This window comes from Lepidochelys olivacea (genome assembly GCF_965140295.1).
Source record: "Lepidochelys olivacea isolate rLepOli2 genome assembly, chromosome: 1".
Lineage (NCBI taxonomy): Eukaryota > Metazoa > Chordata > Testudines > Cheloniidae > Lepidochelys > Lepidochelys olivacea.
This window is the reverse complement of record NC_140411.1, coordinates 116,008,633-116,026,952: the sequence shown is the minus strand read 5'-3', so window position 1 is coordinate 116,026,952 and position 18,320 is coordinate 116,008,633. Positions and strand designations below refer to the sequence as shown.

At 40.3% G+C, this 18,320-nt stretch overlaps 1 protein-coding gene across 2 annotated transcripts in view; it reads left to right on the top strand.

Moving 5' to 3' along the window:
* Positions 1–18,320, top strand: part of LOC311527795 (opsin-3-like) — a 135,117-nt gene that overhangs the window by 48,168 nt on the left and 68,629 nt on the right. For both annotated transcript variants that reach the window (XM_084642147.1, XM_084642148.1), the window contains exon 3: positions 4,809–5,134. In XM_084642147.1, the coding sequence (XP_084498273.1) occupies positions 4,809–5,134 (326 nt within the window). The remainder of the gene's footprint in view (positions 1–4,808; positions 5,135–18,320) is intronic.

Here is an 18,320-nt window from a genome sequence, read left to right as displayed (position 1 = left end):
TTATCAAATAATTAAATAATTAAAATGCAGGTCCGGGAGCTACTCAATGTATTTACCTTTACCTGTAAATAGGTTGTGTTCCCATGCTGAAGTTTTGAGAGAGGAACCAGTCTTGTGTGTTTTATGGACTTTTTAAGATAATTTAGCAAACAAATATAAATTTAAGCAAAATGTCACTAATTTATTTCCAGTTTCCCTAAACTAATCAGATACAACACAATGTGATGATCAAATCAAGGTTACAATTAGAATTCAATCAGTAAATCAGTGGTTCAATTTATCTGATTTGGCAATTACTATTAAGTCAATGTATAAGGTCGACACAAGAATTAATTCAATATTTCACAGGACAGTTAAGGAAAAATGCCTCTCTTGTTCATCTAACCAGTTGGGCTAAGTCTGCTAAAGATAGAAGCTGGCTCTTGCCTTTGTTCTAAGGAAGTATAACTCTCAGAATGATTTCTTTATAGCTTCCCACTTTGGTGTTCCACTAAGTTTCCCTGAACATACAACCCATGTTAATCTATTTACTTAAATTATTCTCTTTTACACATTATACAGCATCTGCATCTTTCTGACACTTTTACAAAGAGGCAGAAGTGTTAAATCAGGCATTTAGCATCTTTGGAATAACACTTTTAACCCAGACTAGTCTCTTACAGATAAACTTGCCAGGTGTGTGTGTGTGTGTTGGGGTGGGGGGGGGGGGAGATAGATTACTGTCTTCATGGGGAAATGGTTAGGGATGTACAAAACCACACACTCACTCTATGGCATTGTTGGAGAATTCTATACAAAAGCACTCACGTCACCATGTGTGCACGTGGAGTGCTGCAGCGCATCTGGTGAAGATGCTTTAGGCTGGCAGAGGAGAGCTCTCCCACAGGCATATAGCTATGAGCGGCAGTAGCTATAAAGGATATGTAGTTAAAGTGCCAATAGCATATGCCAGGGGTTCTCAACCTTTTTCTTTACAAGGCTCTCCTGACAGAGCTGTCCACACCAGCGCTTATGTTGGTGTAACTTATGTCACTCAGGGAGGTGGTTTATTCACACCCCTGAACATCATAAGTTCTGCTGACATAAGCTGTAGTGTAGACATTCTCAAACTCATGTGGTTAGTCTTAGTTAAGAAGTAGTTTTGATGTTGCAAATAACTTTAGCTCATTTAGCATGCAGGTAGGTGTCCCTGCCTTGTTTGTAGCTTCAGGCTTGGTTTAGCTGATGGTCGGGGTCTTTCACTTCTCTGGATGGCCAATCCAGGGATGAGAGCAGGATATAACTTCAGGTATAATTTTTATTTTGAGAATCCCCACCCTTTCCTTCCACATAGTTAGAGTCTTTTGTAGGGTTCAGTGTCCTCTTGCTGCATCTTGGGGACCACCCTTTTCCAATAAAAGAGTTGAGCATGTTGGCTGTAGCTCATCAGGGACCAATAATTTGGTATCTTGATCTGAGGTCACAGTAAAAGATTCCAGTCTAAGATGGACATTTTCTTGCAGAAGTCTGTTGATGATCACAAACAGATGTCCTCCTGGTAAGCAGGACATGTAAGAGGCCCATCTGAGAAGGAACTGGTAACAGATTTAAGTTTAGGCCCTACATAAGTAGCTTAATCATTTAAATATATGTAATGGCTAGTTAGCATTAAACATTCACTCACTTCCACAGTGGCACTGGAACAGGTTTTAGAGTGGGGGTGCTAGAGCTGGGGCTGGGAGCAGAGCCATTGCTCCGGGAGGCGGGAACATGGACTGGGTTAAGACGGCCGAGGCTGGGTCCACAGATGGGGATGGGGGCGAAGCCCCAGGCTGAGGCCAGGAGTGGAGCCCCGGGTGCGAGGCCGGCGGTTGGGACCCTGGGTGGTAGAGGAGCCCCTGGGTACAGGGCCGCTGGCCGAGATCCCATGTAAAACTTGGGGGTGCTGCAGCACCCCACACCCGTAGTTCCCATGCCTATCCACTTCCACATATCCTCATGACAGTAAGCACTGGCACGGGAAAAAGGGACTCTGAAAGGCAGGGTCAGAGCCTAGGGTGAATGAGTGACCTTACCCTTTTGCCTACAAGCCAGAAAGCTGCTTCAGGCATTTCTTAATAAAGGTAACTTAAACATTTTGCCAGATAAAGTCACTCAGGCCTAAATTCAAATACGGCCTATGTTCCATACAAAAGGAATAATTTACTTATGTTCCTGTAATTATTTTCAGATCACATCCATCAAATATGGGAATGAGAAAAGCTAAGCGTACTTTTTCATATTAATTATTTGGTAGGTAAAAGTGCAAAGAATTGAAAGAGCAATTAAAGTTATAAGAACGTAAGAACAGCCTTACTGGGTCAGACCAAAGGTCCATCTAGTACAGTATCCTGTCTTCAGACAGTGGCCAATGCCAGGTGCCCCAGAGGGAATGAACAGAACAGGTAATCATCAAGTGACACAAGGTAGGTAAGGTAATATTTTTTATTAAGCCAACTTCTACTGGGGGAAGGTACAAGATTTTGAGCCACATGGACTTGAAGAAGAGCTCCAGTAAAAGATATTACCTCACGTATCTGGTCTCTCTCATATCATGTGATCAACATGGCTAACCAATACTGCAAACAATAACAGTTGTGACAGGGTAGCATATGTGAAAATCTATAACAAAATAGTTTCAGCTACAGTATCAATTATATTATAATAACGAAGCTATAACATTGATCAATCACATTAAGACATTTTAACTCAAACTGAGAAATGTAGAGGGCTGATATTTTGGAATTCAGAAGAGATCTACAAGAATGACTTGAGATCTGGAAAATTGCTTTACTGGGAAAGACTTAAGAAGCTCAATCTATTTAGTTTAGTTCAGGACAAGAGTTGACTTTACCACAGTATATAAGTATTGGCACAGAAAAAAGATTTCTGAAAGTAGATTAGAAGCAGAAGCTAAATAAATTCAGCTAGAAATAAGGTTCAGATTTTTAACAGTGAGTATAATTGGCAACCTACCAAGGGATGTGGTGGATTCTCAGTTACCTGAAGTCTTTCGATCAAGATTTGCTGTCTTTCTTTGACAAGATATGGGCTTGATACAGGAATTACTGTGTGAAATTCTATGGCCTGTGTTTTGCAGGAAGTCATACTAAACCACAATAGTCTCTTCAGGCTTTAAAATCTGTGGCTCAGATCCTCAAATTATGTAAATTGTTGTAGCTCAAATGAAGACAGTGGAGCTATGACAATTCACACCTGCAAGTGTACATATACTGCTGGCCTGACTTTCCATTGTCTTCCATCCTACGTAGTCATATATGCCTGTGCAGCCCGAGTGCAAAATGTTATCAGGCCAGAATGGTAGCAGGGCTAAAGTGGTTATCCATGTTCATCTCACTTTGCACAGGGGTAAAATAACTATACAAGATGCAAGACAAGGAGAATTAGGCTCTCATGAGAGGAAGAATGTATAATTTTGGGTGTAGTGACAACAGAAATTTCTACACCCTCCAGCTCCTCCAATCCAGAATTTATGCTGTTTGTATGACTGACTAGCAATATGCTATTTGAAAATTCTCCCAATTATAAAGTAGTAATACACGTTGGAAAGTAATATTTTCAAGAAATTTATTACTTCATGTTGAAAATGTATTTCCACTGGGAAAAACTAAAAATGTTAGGCTTCAGAGAGTTATCTTGAATGTTAGTATTTTGAAAGAATGAGTGCCTTTAAAGAACAGTTTAGTCAAGAAGAATTTGATATACGGTATAGAGCTACTGGCTCTAGTTTGGATTTGAATGCAAAAAGGCATTTCCACTGATACATCAAATACGCTAATAATGTAGAAAAGGGTATTTAGTTTTTTGCTGCTAGTCATAGTCCAGTGCAACTGCAGCTGTATTCCCCGCTCTATAGTCCAGAAAAGGGATCCACTCTAGGGTTCCAGCTCCTCAGCTGTTACCTCCTTGGTCAGAGGTTTGTGTCTCTCCCTCTTCTGAGTGAGGTGTTTCCAGGCTGCACAGTTCCCTGATTATACTATGAGCTTCCCAGCAAAAGACAGACTGCCTAAGCAGGCCTGCTTCGCTTCTCCCCTCAGAGATGGCACACAGTGTAATTGCCACAGTTAAGTTACCACACAGCCCTTTCTAAACAAGCACATTTATTCTTAAGGTGAAAGCGTTGCAGAGAAAACATATTAAAAACAATTTAAAAAACTGATTAGCATGTGTGTAGTTCATCAGGCATCTCCCTGTGACTCCCAACAAGGGCTCTGATTGGTGATTAGTCCTTCAAACCTCACACAGTGGTTTTTCCTGTGGTCACAACTTCATCAAGGCTTCAGGGCAGAACTAGCTCCCAACTCTTATGGGGCTTCAGTGAGCCAAAGACCTTCCAACCCTCCCCTTGGGACAGAAGGTTCTGTCTGTTTACTGTATCAGAGAGAAGGCTCTGGGTCAGTTTTAACTCGGGCTATTTAACCAAAAATCTTTTCTTTGACTTTTGGTCTCTGGAGAATCTAGTCTGAACCAATATTAGTGATTATCTCACCAGTTGGTGGCACCTCTCCCACTGTTCTAATCACCCTCCCACTGTTCTTAGTTCCTGGAAGACTGTGGTCCCCCTCCCACATGGTAATTCATACAATCCTTCAATAGTACGTAAACATTTGCACTTTGAATACAATGTACTCCTAAAATACTTAAACGTAATTCAATAAGGTTTAAACTTATAATTCAGTAATGTGTGTTCAGGATATTGTCATACCTGTCACATTGGTGCCATAAAAAACAGGGGTACTAAATCCCTAAATTGTTTGGTTTTTTTGCAGGTATTGTGTCCCTGATCTCCTTGGCTATCTTGTCTTATGAACGCTATAGCACCATCACCCTAGGTAACAAACGGGGCTCTGACTATCAGAAGGCTCTGCTAGCAGTTGGTGGTTCCTGGCTTTATTCTCTCATCTGGACAGTACCACCGCTCATTGGCTGGAGCAGTTATGGGATTGAGGGGGCCGGCACAAGCTGTTCAGTACGTTGGACCTCCGAATCAGCTGAGTCTGTCTCCTATATCATCTGTCTCTTCATATTCTGCTTGGTCATCCCTGTAATGGTAATGATATACTGCTATGGACGTCTCCTTTATGCTGTTAAACAGGTAAGCTATGATCTGCTAAATATAGGCAGTATAAATGATTTGAGAGATGTTACCTCTAGGAAATATTTTCCTTTAAGTATCTGGTTTTAAGATGCAGTACTGATAAGGAGAAAAAAAAAGGCAGAAAAAGTTGTGGAGAAGGAAGATGGACCGTACCAAGTTTTCTTATCTTTCTCAACTTGAAACAGATGTCTGGGTAGTGAGGTGGGTCCTATAGAGCATGCTGGCTCTCAGATTAACAAAATGGAACAGCAAAATATTATATGTTAAACAAGCCAATGCATTTGGATGAGCTCTGCAGTCATAACAAGGACTTTCATCATTATTCCCCATTTCAGTCCTACATAGATTACATTCTCATATCTCTGCCTTTTAAAATACTAGGTCCGAATTCAATACTCACATAACTCCATTGCAGGCAGTGAAGTTACACTAAAGAGGAGTTTGACCTTTCAACTCTGATAGACTTTTAAAAAATTGATTAAAAAAAAGACTCATTACATAGCCCCCTCTTACTTAGAAGAGAATGGAGTATCAGGCACTCTGAATTTTATCTTCAGACATAGCTGGCTGGAAGGTAGGGGACTGTGAAGTTTTACTGTTGGAACAGTGGTGCAGCTTAGTGATGAATAAGGAAGGAAGGAGTGAATGCTTAGGTCTTGTCTATATGGGAACACTAGAAACTTAAGATGGATTAACTAAAGGCATAAAGTTAAAGGGCATTCATTCCCTGAGTGGATGCTGTCATTCAGAAGTAAGTTAGCTTTAGGTCCTGCTTTGGCGTAAGCCTTGGGGATTCATTTTACATCTTTAGTTAATTAGTCTTAACTCTCCTGTGTGTCCCTGTGTATGCAAACTCTTAGAGGCAGCCCAGAATAGAGTGCATACTCCTAGCAGTGATCACAAAAGTATCATTTTCATACTCATCTCTTGCTTCCCTAAATATTTTGTACTATCATCCATCATCATAGCATACAAATATTTATATAGATAAAGTGCCAATACCATATGCCAGGGGTTCTTAACCTTTTTCTTTACAAGCGCCCCCCAACATATTATAAAAACTCCACGGCCCAGCTGTGCCACAACAACTGTTTTAAGGCATATAAATGCCAGGGCTGGTGTTAGGGAGTAGCAAGGAGGGCAATTGCCCGGGACTCCACACCATGGGGGAACCGCAAAGCTAAGTTGCTCAGATTTTGGCTTTAGCCCTGGGTGGTGGGGCTTGGCCCCAGGCTGCAGTCCCATGTGGCAGGACTTCAGCTTTTTGCCCTGGGCCCTAGTGAGTCTAATGCCAGCCATGCTTGGTAAACCCCCTGAACCCTGCTCGGCGGCCTCCCAGAGAGCCCTGGACCTCTGGTTGAGAACCACTGGCATATGCCTCATTTGCTAGGTACCGCTGTAAACATCAATGTCACTTTATTCAAAGTTTTATTTTTAAAAAAAATGAGTAATATTCTTTTCTTACGTATGCGTGGTTGGTCTCAACCTGGAATAGTGAGCATGCTGAAAGAGCAGAATGTTGGAGACAAGATTTGAATGCAATCCATAGCCACACTGAATTTAGACCCAAAGGGATTTCTGCAGCATGTGATATATAGAAAAAAGTCTTGATTTTATTGGCAATTGACCATAACAGAGAAATAAGCAGTAGGAAAGGTGTGAATTCTCTCCTGAGGCTTTTAAAAAGACTGGTTTCTGGTCAAGTCAGAAGATCACTGGAAAACATTGGGACATTTATGTTCGAAACACATGGATTTTATTAAATGATGGAAGTGGAAAGGAATCAAATGGGAGTCTTGCATATTTTTTCAGAGGGGTGATCCCAGGAGACATGGGGAGCTTAGATTAATTCAAAACAAAAGAATTACCATATTGGATTAGACCATATCAATACCTAAAAGATGTATAGATCCAGGTCTACAGAAGTGTTTTGATTACTACAAAGTCTGTATCAGATAAACATTGAACTGTTAGACAACATCTAATTCACATCCTGTCAATATTTTTAAAATCTCCTTAGTAAGACTTATGTTGCTGAAAAATAATATAGCAAAATCCTGACCACATTCATAATGTGTACTTAATATTCAGTGGTATGAATTTGCTGTAACACATTCATGTAACATGACTTTTCTGAAGATTTCCATGGTTTCCAGAAGTTTCTACATTTGTCTTCTATAGAACTTTCAAAAATTTTCCATAGCAGTCTTACTTAGAAGATAGAGTTTTTTCTCCAGTTTCATGTCATCTAACTATTCATAATCTTACTATATGCAACCATCTTCTATAAAATGCTATAGAACATTATGGCTTGATATGCTGTACAGATGAACTGTGGGTGATAAGAAATTAGTTCCTTTCTATACAGAAATAGAGGGAGTATTTTTGGTAATAGAAAAATATTTGAGAGGCTACTATATGCATGTTAATGTTGTTACTTTTTTGAGTGAGCAAAAGAGTCCATTACCAGAGAGCAGAACCATATTCTTGTTTTATAGATGAAAAGGTGAGTCTTTTTGTAACGTTACCAGTAATACGTTAGAAGTAATGTAGGTTTGCAGCACACCATAATAAGCATAATAACTATGCTGTAGCTGCTGGCAAGTTTTCTAAGTATGCATTATTACATTTTTATAAGCTATTAAAGAAGTTTGTACATTAGAAAATTACATGCATAAATTATATTATACCCTGAGATTAAGAACACAGGAGTTATGCCACTACTAATCCTGTCATGTAAATTCATTGAAGTAGAAGAAATATCTTAATAGACAGGGAATAGATAATGCAAGGACTGGCATGGTGCCTACATTTTATTTTCAGGGACTGTAATTGTGGGTCTACTTTTCTCTTTTCCTTTTCAAAATTTAACAGGATATTATAGTTTTCTGGGATACTAGGCATTAGTACCCTGGGTAGTTATTTGTAGGTAATTCATTGGCAGAATTTTGCAAGAATTTCATTAACACACGGGTGTTATAAAGGATAACTTTTCCCAAAGAATGTAATAAATTTATAGAAAGTTACATGTCAGTAGAATTTGTGTATGAATATTGAAGAACACCTTTTAGATGCAAATAGTATTAAACTAAACTAAAAAAACCTGACTAATCTATTATCAGAGTCCCTGTGATTTAAGGGTCTCAGAAGACTTTTGGATGTTTTTTTCAAGTATGTTACCTTAGGATAGGTTTTCCCGAAGAAGATTTATCCTGGATGGCCGGGATTGGTTAGACTGTGTGCTGCCAATCTCATGGGCTGCACCTGGGAAACAGAGGTGTCCACCCCAGTAAGGGCTGGACTTCAAAAGAGTCATGGGACAGTGATTGGGAAACAGTAAAATAGGGAACGGTCTGTATTGTGAGAGCATAATTTAGGCAGAGAATATTCTGCATAGAGAGCTATAAAATAAACCATGGCTTGAGAAGCTGTTAGGCTTCTCACGGGTATATCAAAGTTTTAAGATAGACACACAAAGATACAAACACTTTATCTGACTTTCCTTCAAAGTCTCCAAGTACATTCTTGTTAAGCTTGTGTAAAGTTTATATCATGTTTTTATGAGAATCACTTTTTCCCTGTTGCAGATGTTGAATGTTTCATTTATACTTTAAGATTTTTGATGATGAGCAAGATTCACTAGAGGAACTTGGACTGAGGAGCCGTTGGAAGGGAGAGGGGACAGAAAAACTACCACCATTATCACAGTACACTATTCACATATATTCTGGTCACATTTTGCACCTTAAACAGTAGAGGGAATTGGGACCAGTTTATTTATTAAACTGCAGTTTGGGTTTTTGTTTTTCTCTTGGTCCTTGGATGATGATACTTCTAAATAATTCTATCATTGTGTACCTCTGAGAAAAAATACCTATAAAATTGACATAGTTGTTTTATACTTTGGAAACCCGACTCCCAAATGTAGAATTACACAGATTAGTATTGAGAGACCTGCCAAAAGGACAAATGACAAGCCAGAAAAGTGATCCATTAACAAAGAGATTCCACACAAAGCCAGTCTGGAATCAATCTCCTAATCTATTTCATCAGGAGACTCTCTCTCATCAAGGCTCAAAAACGCCTTACAAAAGGAGTGTGAGTAGTAGTTCAATCAAATGTGCAATTAACACACGAGTCTGAGCCTGCAGTTCTTATTCATGCAACAGACCTTAAGTGAACAGTCCCACTGAGGAACATGGAAAAATGGCCAGTGGTCATTGACGACTGATTCCTTTTAGAGCTGGTTGGAGGAAAAAAATTAGTTCCCCGCCCCCAAGAAAAAAAATCATTTTTCAACAAAAATGAAAATTTTTATTTAGTTTTGATTTTTGTTTGGTTTTCAAAAACAAAATTTTTTCCTCCCATTTTTGATTGAGATGTTTAGATTCCACTTCCCACTTCTCTCCATTTTTATTTTTTCTGCCTTTTTCCACTGGAAAAGGGAGAGTGAGAAGGAAAAAAACCTAGAGAAAAATCTGTTTTCCTCATCTTTTCTCCCTTTTTTCACTCCCCCCATCTTTCAGTGCAAGAAGGTGTGAGTGGGGGGGTGGGGGAAGGAGAGATGAGATCCCCAAATACAAAGACTAAAAATTGAATTTCTTTTGAAAACTGAAACAAAATGAAACTTGAATGTGAAACAACATGAAAAATGTTCATTTTGATTTTTTATGGAAATGTCGAAATTAAACTGTTTTCACAAACAGTTTAATTTTGACAAAACTGTATCTTTATAAGGAAAAAGACATTTGGTTGAAAAATTTCATCCAGCTCTGTTTTTTAGAGATGTCATCTGGAAATGCTGGGGGGAAGAGGGGAAAGGAAGGGCAAGGAGAGAGAGCTTAAGGCTATGTCTACACTAGAACTTTTGTTAAAAAAAACACCCTTGACTGACGTAAGTGCCGATGTGGACAGCACTACGTTGGCAGGAGACACTCTGCTGCCAACATAGCTACCACCGTTCATTGGGGGTACAGCTGTGCCGCTGTAAGGTCTGTAGTGTAGACAAAGCTGTAGAGTATTTTGTGGTCACTACAAAACAACTTCACAGCCCACTTTGGGCTAGAATCACAAAGCTGAGAATTACTGCAATAGGCATGGCCATTGTGACTACATATGTAGGATTAAAAAAACCCAAAAACTAAGATTGATAGAGCTTTGTAAATCATAAAGAGTAAGAAGAGAAGTTGACTTTGAACTCATTCATTCTTTCTCTCCCTTGAAGGTTTGCCCATTGTAGAAATTTGTTTTTTAACATATCTTCAGAGAAGTATAGTCCAAAGGTTCAGATTTAATTCCTAATTGGGTACCAGCCCACAACCATTTTGAATATGTGGGGAGAAAATAAACTAGCCCACTTGAGTGAGAAATGGGCAGTCTGGTAATGCTTTCCCCAGTGCCCCTCCAATACTCTGCTCCTTCTACCTCTACTACTTTGCCCCTCAAAGCCACTAATTAAGCCACCTGGGAAATGAAATATTTGTTTCTAGTACAATACTACTGTTGTTCTATTAAAAAGTGCCATGGACTCTGCTTTCAATTGGACCCCACCAGATTGGTTAGAGAAACTAGCTCTTTAGGTTTTTTGTGACCCTGTTCACTGACCATTACTGTTTTTCTTTTTGTAATAAAATATAAAGTCATTAGCAAAATTGACATACCAAAGAAAAGTGCCACATCATAGGCTGCCCAGCTGTGCTTCTCCCACTCCCCTCCAAGATGTAAAACTTCTAAAGGTTTCAAAAGAAAATTACAGATCTTTCACTATTTTGTGGAGGAATAAAGTCCTAGTGTGAAATCTTGGTTCCCTTGAATCAGGCCAGAATTTCAATCGGTCATGTATTTCTACTAGTAAAACCTTTAAAGATACTTCTTCTCACATTACAATACTCTGCTTAACTGGAATTTACACCAACAACACGTGTATTTTTTGGGGTTAGCTTAAGTAGGGAGAAATACAGTGTTGACTATTAAGTTTTTCTGCCTTATCTTCAAAATGTTGTAATTAAAGCACATCCGATCCATTTGACCACAAATGAGAGTGTGATACTAAGAACTTAGATGACAATCTAGTAATAACGTCATGCTCATAAGAATGAGAATGTTTCCACAAGTTTGTGTTCATAGTAGTGAATAACTGAATTAAAACATATATTAAAATGTATACCCTGGCCGCTTTCTCCACACATATGGATCCTCACTATGGGCCCTCAAATTTGAATCCTTTGGCTGCTGTTTTTAAATCAGTGTCATCATCCAGGAGTTTCCTATTTCCTTATTTATGGATCTGTATTGGTCATTAGTTTTGACTACTGGGAGTCATTTAGAAAATATAGAAACACAGATAGTAAGTTGCTTTTTTGATTTAAAGGTAACTGTACAGAAGATCAAGACACTGTTAACTGGAGCTGGGAGGGTAATAAAAAATTCATGACTATTCATTTGAAAATATGAAAACTCTCTTATGATCGTAGTTACTCTCCTTTTGCATATGCTTTCCATGAGCACTCAAGCCTTCTAGGTTTACTGACCCCAATGTTCACAGAAAATGAATTTCAGTATTTGCTCTGTAAGTGCTTGCACACTCATCCAGTCAGAAACAATACCATGTGATTTACCTGACCAATATAGATTCTGCAAACAGAGTGTAAATTTATTGAATATGTACAAAGTAGACAATATATCATGCCTTCAGAGTCATTAAAGTGGAAGGCCGGAACTAGCCAGCTTTGACAACTCTGGCTTAGTCCTCTGCTGGACTGGTTTGACTAGGAGGAAAACCCCCCAAAACAAAATGCCAAGACTGTCTGACAAAAGAATCCTGGCAGGATTTAAAAAGATATGCTCTTAGGAGCGCAGGGGAAAACCAGATTAAAAGCAGACTCAGGAACCCACTGGGAGTGTCTGGGGAAGCTAGGCTTGCCTAGGTTGCCAGAGTGGGGGGTAGGACTTTAGGTAAGAGACATGCATGTGGACTGCTTGTTTTAAAGCTCTCTCTCACTAATGCTTTGTTTCTACTGCTAAATAAAAAATATTTTAAGAAGGTTATTAGAGCAAAGGGGAGAAAAAGCAGGTGCCCAAACCCAGTCAGATCTGCTCAGCAATAAGTAGTTGGTACATACAGATTAGTGTCCCCAGATCCCAGTCTAAGGGTATGTCTACACAGCAAAGAAAAGCCCACAGCTTGCCTGTGCTAGCCAACTTGGGCTCAGGCTGTGGGACTGTTTCATTGCTGTGTAGACTTCTGGGCTCCAGCACCGTGCGAGGTGAGAGAGTTCCAGAGCTTAGGCTCCAGCCTGAGCTGGGAAGTCTACAGACTTATAAAACCTGCCGAGTTATAAAGTCTACTGAGCCCTGCGAGCCGGAGTCGGCTGGCATGGGCCAGTTGCGGGTTTTTCTTTGCTGTGTAGACATACCCTAAGAGTGGACAAAGTGTGTGATTACACCCTGAGACAGGTAAAGGTAAGAGGCTCGAGACCTGAGCTGGGTGCTCTCAGAGAGACCAGAAGGGGGCAGAAATCCAGTTAGCTCTGTAACCATGGCACATAGGTCACCTTTGATAAACTATGCTGACATGTTCTGGAATTTGCATTCATAGCCTACATAGAAAAATGTTGAGAGAGCACATGATGCCACAAAGGCTCCTGAGAGTTATTTGAAAGTGATCACATTCTGGGAAGCAGATTAGGAATGTCTCACAATGAGGGAGATCTACATATATTTACATTTTTGTGCATATGCACTTCCGCATGCCTTCATTTCAGAACACTGACTGACACACTGCATCTAGAAAACATTCTTCAAATGTCACACTGTCCATTTTAGGGCGAGTGATTTTGGTAAATGTTGCGGGTCAGAAGGTATGATGTAATGCTATTTTGAATGATCTTCAGACAAACTAAGTAGCATTATTGTTTTATTATGTCTTTCATAATATTTTACTACACAATTAAAAGGAAAGCCATGTAGGAATTCCATATCAGAACCAAAGAAATAGAATGGGAAATGGAGAACCACTAGGTGAGTTTGAAACTTTCTGTGCGAGTAAACAATGTCAGAGATCTGAAGAACAGAAGAGGTTATGAATTAGTGATTTCTGACTGCTTCCTTTGCTTTATGGCCCTGTTATTTGGAATAGTTAAAAATCAGATTACTTGAGCTGCCTTTTAAAACAGTCAGGAATGCATAAAGAAAAGATTTTGAGAGTTTATCCAACTGTCAGGCCCATTTGGTTATGATAAGCTGTGTTAGGAAAAATTGTCCAGTGATTCAGTAATAAAATACATTATCTTCACAAGATTAATCAAATGAGGGAGGATAGGTAAAGTATAGATTTATTCCATCACACGGTAATATGCCTATAGTATGCCTATATTTGTGGATAAACTTAGTTTTCTAAAACTTTCTCATACAATTAATTGATCTGAGATGATGACTCATCTTCAGAAATCTAATAAAGCAATTAATCTGCAATGATGGTGCATCCCACATTTGTGGGGAGAGCATGCTACAAACATGATGTTCTGGTATTCTGTGAAGTCAATGGAGCTGTGCGTATTTACACCAGCTGATTGTGTCAATTCTCCCTACCTGTTTAAAATTAGGAAATAAAACTCAATAAAATGTCCACAACTAGCCATGAAATAAAAAACTCTCAAAACCTGAAGGTAAACTGTAGTGTATCAAAAGTGGGTACTATCCCTTTAAATAGTTTGTGAGCCCTCCAGTAGTCCTCACTATCTTCTATGTCTCAAGTCACCAGAACCCTGCCTGAGCAGGATGTGTACAGTTAACTAGGCCTTACATTCTATATTTAGAGAATGCTGATATTTGGACCCCACCGGGCCTGTGTGGTTCCTACATATTATGTGCGCGCGCGCGCACACACACACACACACACTCTCTCTCTCTCTCTCTCTCTCTCTCTCGCTCTGTATGCAAAGTTATACTTCCTAATGCTTTGGAGTTTTATATAGTAAATATAAAACAGGATCCTGGGTGATAATATACCCATTTTACTATAATTTATTGGGCTGTCTACGTACAGTCTCCTCACAGCCTCAATTCACTCTGTTCTTTGTGCTATATAGTATCAAAATAAAGAGGCTTAACCTTGACTTTTTCCAGCTTTAAGTCTGAACTTTACATTTCGTTGAACATTTTCCCTTGATTATTCTTATAGAAGACAGTGTGCATCTGATTAAGATCTTAAAACCATGGGGCTAAACAAATGTGTCTCTAGAGTTAGGATTTTTTGGAGTTGTGTTTGTTTTTAGCTGATGAAATGGTGTTTCATTTGTTTTAACTAGTAGAACTGATATCCGCTAACCAGCTGTATATTTGTTACAGCTGCCCTTAGGGTATATCCCAGGCCTTATGTTCTAGTTAAGACTAGTAATATAAATTCAAATTGGATCTCTCTCAGCTATGAAAATAGATTCTAGCTGAAAAACGTTTGTGAGATTTTTACCAAGAGACTGGTAGTAAGACTGCACACAATTTTATTTCTAGGCGTGTTAAAGAGAAATGACACATAATGCCAAAATGTTTCAGAAGGCTGTAACATGTTAACTAGTAATATAACCCATTCTCCTAATATTGGCCTTTGTGCATGGAGAGGAAGTTACATTCAATAAACACCATTATTTATTCTGAGTTTTAATATCTTCAATAGGCTAAATGAGAGGGAGAGAGATTTATTTGGAAGCAGAAATAAAAGCAGCTTATCAATACACTGAGCCTAAAAGATAAGAAGGTAAATATTACTTTGAAAAAAAAAAACCCATGGAGATTTCCCCAACCCTGCAAACACTTAAGTACATCATAACTCTATTCACATAAGTATCGCCACTGAAAATGTACAGGATTGGGGCTGTACTCTGTCAAGCATTACACAAGAAATCAGTGCTCCATTGTAATAGGAATCAGAACAAGGGGTTTGATAACGCCACTAGCTTTCGGCCGCACCCTTCACTAGGGTACAGCCTGTTAGTAGGTAAAGGCCGGATTTTCAAAACGGCTCAGCTTCCAGTTGCTCCACTTATTTCGGTGCCTAAATAGGAGCCGAGCCCTAAGAGTTATCCACCCTCAGTTCTAGGAGCTCCATAATAGGTTAGCACAACTGAATTTTGCTTTAAGTTTCACCATGTGCTGGGCTTCCATGTGTGCTAGATCCTTTCTTGGGTATTGTGAATGTTGTCTTAGTGCAATCAGGCGTGACAATCTGAAGAGATATAAAGTTAACGTCGGATGGCTGTTGGGATGTGTATCTGGGGGCCTCCTTCTAGTTTCCCTGGGAGAGGTGTCTGCATAAAACAAAACCCAAAACAACTGGCACTTACTGACACACTTTTAAGCCATCTCAACTGAGAGGCCAAGAATTGAATATTCATGAACTATCTTCTCAACCTGGTCTCTCCAAATCAAGCTTTAGGCCCATCGTGGGGAACCCTGCATTCCTGCTGCTGCTGCCAATCTGGACCTCAGCTCTTTAATATTTGCATGCTACTGTGGGTTTCCTTCTAGTCGTTTTCTACTACCAACAGTTATCCCCAGCATATGATGATTTACTTATCTGCCCCTGCTCACTATTCTCTTTCTGGAATGGACAAGGGGTTTGTGATAGGGAGCTTGGAGAGCCGGGTGGCTTAGTAGATAGCACACTGGACCAACCCCTTGTCTATCGGGGGGAAGTAGCAGCTAACCCCAGGCTAGGAGTGTTTGGGCCTCCCAGTTCATCTAGGCCTTTGTCCTTAAATGGGGCATGGCAGGGGCCCCCACGTCCTCCCTTTCCACCAGGGCCCAGCCCAGGGCCCTGTAGAAAGTAACAGCAGCAGGATCCTCCCTATACAGAGTTTAAGCTCATGCCCTTGGGCTATTTCCTACCTATGCGTTCCTTAAGTTTGGGGCACGAGCCCTACAGTTTAAAGAGTCAATAGCGTCACACAAAATCCAAAGCCCTACAAGACCTCATGGTTCTCAGAGTGGGTGGTGGTTGGAGAAGGCTCTACCTGGTTGGCGGGGGTGGAAGAGGAGGGTCCTTACCTGCTCTGTGCTCCCCCCTCAGGCACTACCTTCTGTCTGATGTCTCTTCTCCTCTCCTGTAGTCTGTCCACCACCCCTTGACTGGGAGCTTCTGAGCTCCTTTTAACCTGGTCCTTCCTCTGGAGCATGCTCAGCAGGCCTGTAGGGATGGGGCTACATGGGCCCAGCATTGCCTTTTAACCCCCTTCAGGCCACAGGTTCATTAAGCAGTTAGTCATGGATACCTGACACATTTTAATATAAAACTGAATGGATTTAGTTTGAGCTCCAGCCCTTGACAAGTACGTTTAGAATGTTAATTCTGTCTAAATGCCAAGTTACAAGAAATATGCTTTCAACCTGTTCAATCATCTGGTTATCTCAGCATTATTTTTGACTCTGACCTTTTCTTAGGGAGGCTCGTGACTTGCTTGATTAGGTCTTTATATCCAAATTACAGAATTTTCTAAGATTACGCCATCCTTTTCGCTGTGGGCTGCTGAGATTCTGGCTTGAAACGGTGTTTGAATTTTAGCCATTACACTAATTATTCATTGCACAATGACAGAGTCTTTTGGCACAGAACTCTGCTGCTGGAGCGCTACCTAAAATTGAACTGCATCAGTAATGTCACACAGCAGATTTTAAAGTTAGTGGCACATGTATCACTGAATGTAATCCCCTTAATTAGTCTGCCCTGAAATAGCTTCCATCATGGAACCTATTGTCCCAGTCATTTGGCGGAACTTTTCAAGCTGCCGTCAGTGCAGTTATGTTTTGCATGAGGATAGAGTGCTTTAACATGGAGAGCTGTAAATGGTACAACGTAATGAGTAACACCTCCCTTTCTACTTGCCATCAGTTGTCAGCTGTGTGTTGGTTTTCTCTGTGTGCTGTGCTGGCTTTGGTCAAGTAGCCAGTACAGCACACCTCTATCAAACTGCCCAAAATGACCACAGACTCGGTTCAGTAGCGAAGGCACTCGGCCAGGTTTATTGTCAATGAAGCATGGTAATAGCACCTGTAGACTCTACAGTGATACCAAGACATGTATGCCCATTGCAATGGACCCACTCAGTGAACGGCGGGACTTTCTGACTTTCTCTGTTCATCACCCTGCCATCCTGATCTTTAAGAGGCGTCAGTTTGTCCTTGTATTATCTTCAGGGAGTGTGTTTACACCATAACCTTGTATTGGGGTGTTCTGGTACTACCTTTCTGGAATGTGTTTACGTGAATACTTAGTGCCTAGGAGTGCTTGTGCTTTTGCAGTACCAGCCCTGTTCTTGCCAGGTTTTGTGAACTGGCAAGTAGGCATGTATTGTAACAGGGCTTGACTCTGTTTAGGCCTTACACTAGGCCTTTCCTACTGGGCCTCAAGTCTCAGGCTCTCTCTTTCTACTATACTACTGACCCCAATAATTAGGAATGCGTGACCCAGTTCTGAAAACCCAAGACCCTCACCCCATGTAATAAAAGATGTGACACATATAAGTGATGGCTTCTTCACCGCTTGAACATTCTTTGGGCTTAGGTCAGAGTCTTAAGGAATCCAGAATCCATCCTCTCCCACTTCCCTCCTGCATGCTTTTACTCTGGAACTTGGTGCCTCCTGTCATTTTTGCAGTCTGCTTCTGGTCTCTTCTCCCTCTCTCTCTACAAGAGCCAGTGAGAGATTCGTCTGTAAGCGCAAGTCCCCTTTGTCAGGTGACCCCCACTAGGTGATCTGTTACTTCCCCCTTGGAGTTCAGACTTAAAAAAACTGGTTGCCCTAGCCAACTCTTTGTCCAAGCGGGCTTTCTTGTGACTACAAGAGCATCAAGGTTTAACAACCCTTTCATTGTTAGCTCAGTGTCACCATCCCCCAGAATTTTAGTGAAACATGAAGATAAGAAGACAACAGAGAAGGAAAACAAGACCCAGAATGGTGTTTGCAGTCTAACAGATGCACAGAGACAGCCCCCAACATCAAATAGAATTTATAAACTGTATGTTATAACTAGGGCCCTGTGTTTTCAGTTTTTATTTTATTTAATTTTTCCCAGGAATTTAGTGGTGTTTATTACTACAACAACAATAACAGGTGAAAATCAGTAGAAAATACTATTAATAATTTTTTCTGGGTAAATATCGGGGTTTATTTTGTTGGACAGAAGGATGC